Source organism: Aptenodytes forsteri, unplaced genomic scaffold, assembly GCF_000699145.1.
Source record: "Aptenodytes forsteri isolate BGI_AS27 unplaced genomic scaffold, ASM69914v1 Scaffold670, whole genome shotgun sequence".
Classification (NCBI taxonomy): domain Eukaryota; kingdom Metazoa; phylum Chordata; class Aves; order Sphenisciformes; family Spheniscidae; genus Aptenodytes; species Aptenodytes forsteri.
Genome location: NW_008794594.1, coordinates 95,153 through 97,509, shown reverse-complemented (window position 1 = coordinate 97,509; position 2,357 = coordinate 95,153). Strand labels below are relative to the sequence as shown.

At 33.7% G+C, this 2,357-nt stretch overlaps 1 protein-coding gene across 1 annotated transcript in view; it reads right to left on the bottom strand.

Moving 5' to 3' along the window:
* RNF212 (ring finger protein 212) overlaps positions 1-2,357 on the bottom strand; it is a 24,240-nt gene that overhangs the window by 17,961 nt on the left and 3,922 nt on the right. The window contains exon 3 of the mRNA XM_009272631.1: positions 600-674. Coding sequence (XP_009270906.1) covers positions 600-674 — 75 coding nt within the window. The remainder of the gene's footprint in view (positions 1-599; positions 675-2,357) is intronic.

Sequence of the window (2,357 nt, the reverse complement as noted above, 5' to 3'; positions counted from 1 at the left end):
GCCTGCCCCTTCTTCCAAAGGTCATAAACTCTCCTTTTTTTCCTGAGTTCCAGCCAAAGCTCTCTGTTCAGCCAGGCTGGTCTTCTTCCCTGCCGGCTCATCTTTCGGCACATGGGGATGGCCTGCTCCTGCACCTTTAAGATTTCCTAAAGCCTAGCCTTTGAGATCAGGGATCTTTGTTAACTTGCTCACCTTGATTAAAAAAAAAAAAGAGAGAGAGAGTGAGCACATTCAGCTCAGGCCTTTAGGCAGCTCAGGTTTTCACTGTGTAACTTTTTATTGCTAAAATTAGGGCACACTATCTGGGCAGGTTTAAGGTTCTGGCAAATCTAATTTTTCATTGCATGGCATTGAAAGTGATTTTACATCATTAAAATGACTAGTGGTCCTTAGAGAAAGTTTGAAAACATAAGCAGTGACCGTGATGAATAATTTATGCTTTCTTAAGAACTTTGAAAATGTGGAATTAAGGAAGTAAAGACGGTAATGGGCATACATTCATTTTCAAGCATTCACTCATATATTTTTCCCATTTATATAAAAATCTGCAGAAGTTGTTGATTATTTTATAGAGTTAAAAAGTTATAAGGCAGATTCACCTGTGTTATTTCTTTTGAATATTTCTTGCATAACGTATCTATTCCCATGAACAGTGATTGAATATCAGGATTTGTCTACCAAGAAAAGAAAGTATACCAATGTTAGCATTTTTATTTGCAAGCTATATTAAATAAAGCATTTTGTGAAGTGTTCCTTAAATTGATTGATGTATATAAATAAAAAATGGACAGATCAAGAGTAGGATGATACAGAAATTGAAAACAAGCCCAGTTTTATTTAATGTCCTTATTAACTATCTGGAAGGCTCTGTGCTTTTGTTTAAATATATTACACACATATATACTTATTGTAACTAAGACAATAACAATTTCCAGAGGACGTTCAAGGAAGTTGTTGTGGTCCCCTGGAAGAGGTATCGCCTTCAGACCAACAGCCACGTTCCTGGCAGTCCCTTTCCAGGCTTTTTGGTTCTCACCATCCCCAGCCACATGGATGCCTCTTAATCAGTTCTGTTTCAAAATCCTTTTCCAGAATGGTTCCAATGCTGACTGGGATCCCTTTATCTCTCCTGCCTGTTGGGCAGCAGAATGCTATCCTAGCATAAGAAAAAAAACCCAAAATTGAATTTTTCAAGTATTTTATGACATCATGACCAGAGATCATGATGTGGCCTCACAAATGGCCATCTGTGTTTTCAGAAAATGCTGAGTAAGTGCTCTTTCTTACTTACGTACTTACTTACTTACAATGATAGCTTACTTAAGCCATCATTGTAATTCAGGAATATATTTATTATTTATAGTGAGAAAGAAATGCTACAAATATAAAGTGAATTTCAGAATGGTAGTGACATTTGGACATCTATCCAAATCTACAAAGCAATGTAGATTACTTAGTTAAGTGTTACTTTAATCCAGAATACATGTATTCCAAATTTATTCATAAGAAAAACAAACAAAATACAACCCCAAAATAGCTACGCTTGTTATATTGCTAAGTTAAAATAGTTTTATTACTAAGAACTAACTGATCACATTTCAATCATCTTCTACTGTAACAGTAAACAGCTTTTAAAAAGGATGAATCTAGCTTCAAAAAAAAAAATCTACCTGTAAACTGTAAACTGGAAGGTTCTCTTTCATATATTGTGATTGTATAATAGAAGGTAGGTTTATGACCAGCCAAAAGTTGAATAAAAAAGCAAAAATAATCCCAACATACTTAGATGATAGAAGAAGATTGTCCCAGAAAAAAGGCATCCTTCATGTGAGGAACCACCTTTCAAAATTGAATCAAAAAGAACTGAAACTGTTACAGGCAAAATGTAAATTAATCCCAGAAGCACTAAAGAATATCAAAAAGTTTAAAAAATTGAAATATTAAAGAAAGGTGAATTATTGAAAGAAATAAGAAGTAGGCCAACTGTGAATGAAGCAACAGTTTTCTAGGCTACTAAGAAAATAGAAAGATAAGTGCTATCACTTAAATTAAAGATATTGCATTGAAATCAAAAAGAACTAGGCTTTACTCCATTTGGAAATGCACAAACTTATAGAGAGACAATATTTTTACCTACTCCAAAAATAGTATAACACTAGTATAAAGTCAAATATCCAAGACTAAATAACAGCTGCATCTGCCAAACTTATTTTCAATGTGTGCTTATATATTTTTAATAATAAGAGGAATTGAGTATCATATGTATGAAAAACAATTACGTGAGGAGCTAAATTAATAACCTGGATTTGCAACAGATTTGTATCTTTTGTTCCCCATATTCTGACATCAGCTACTTC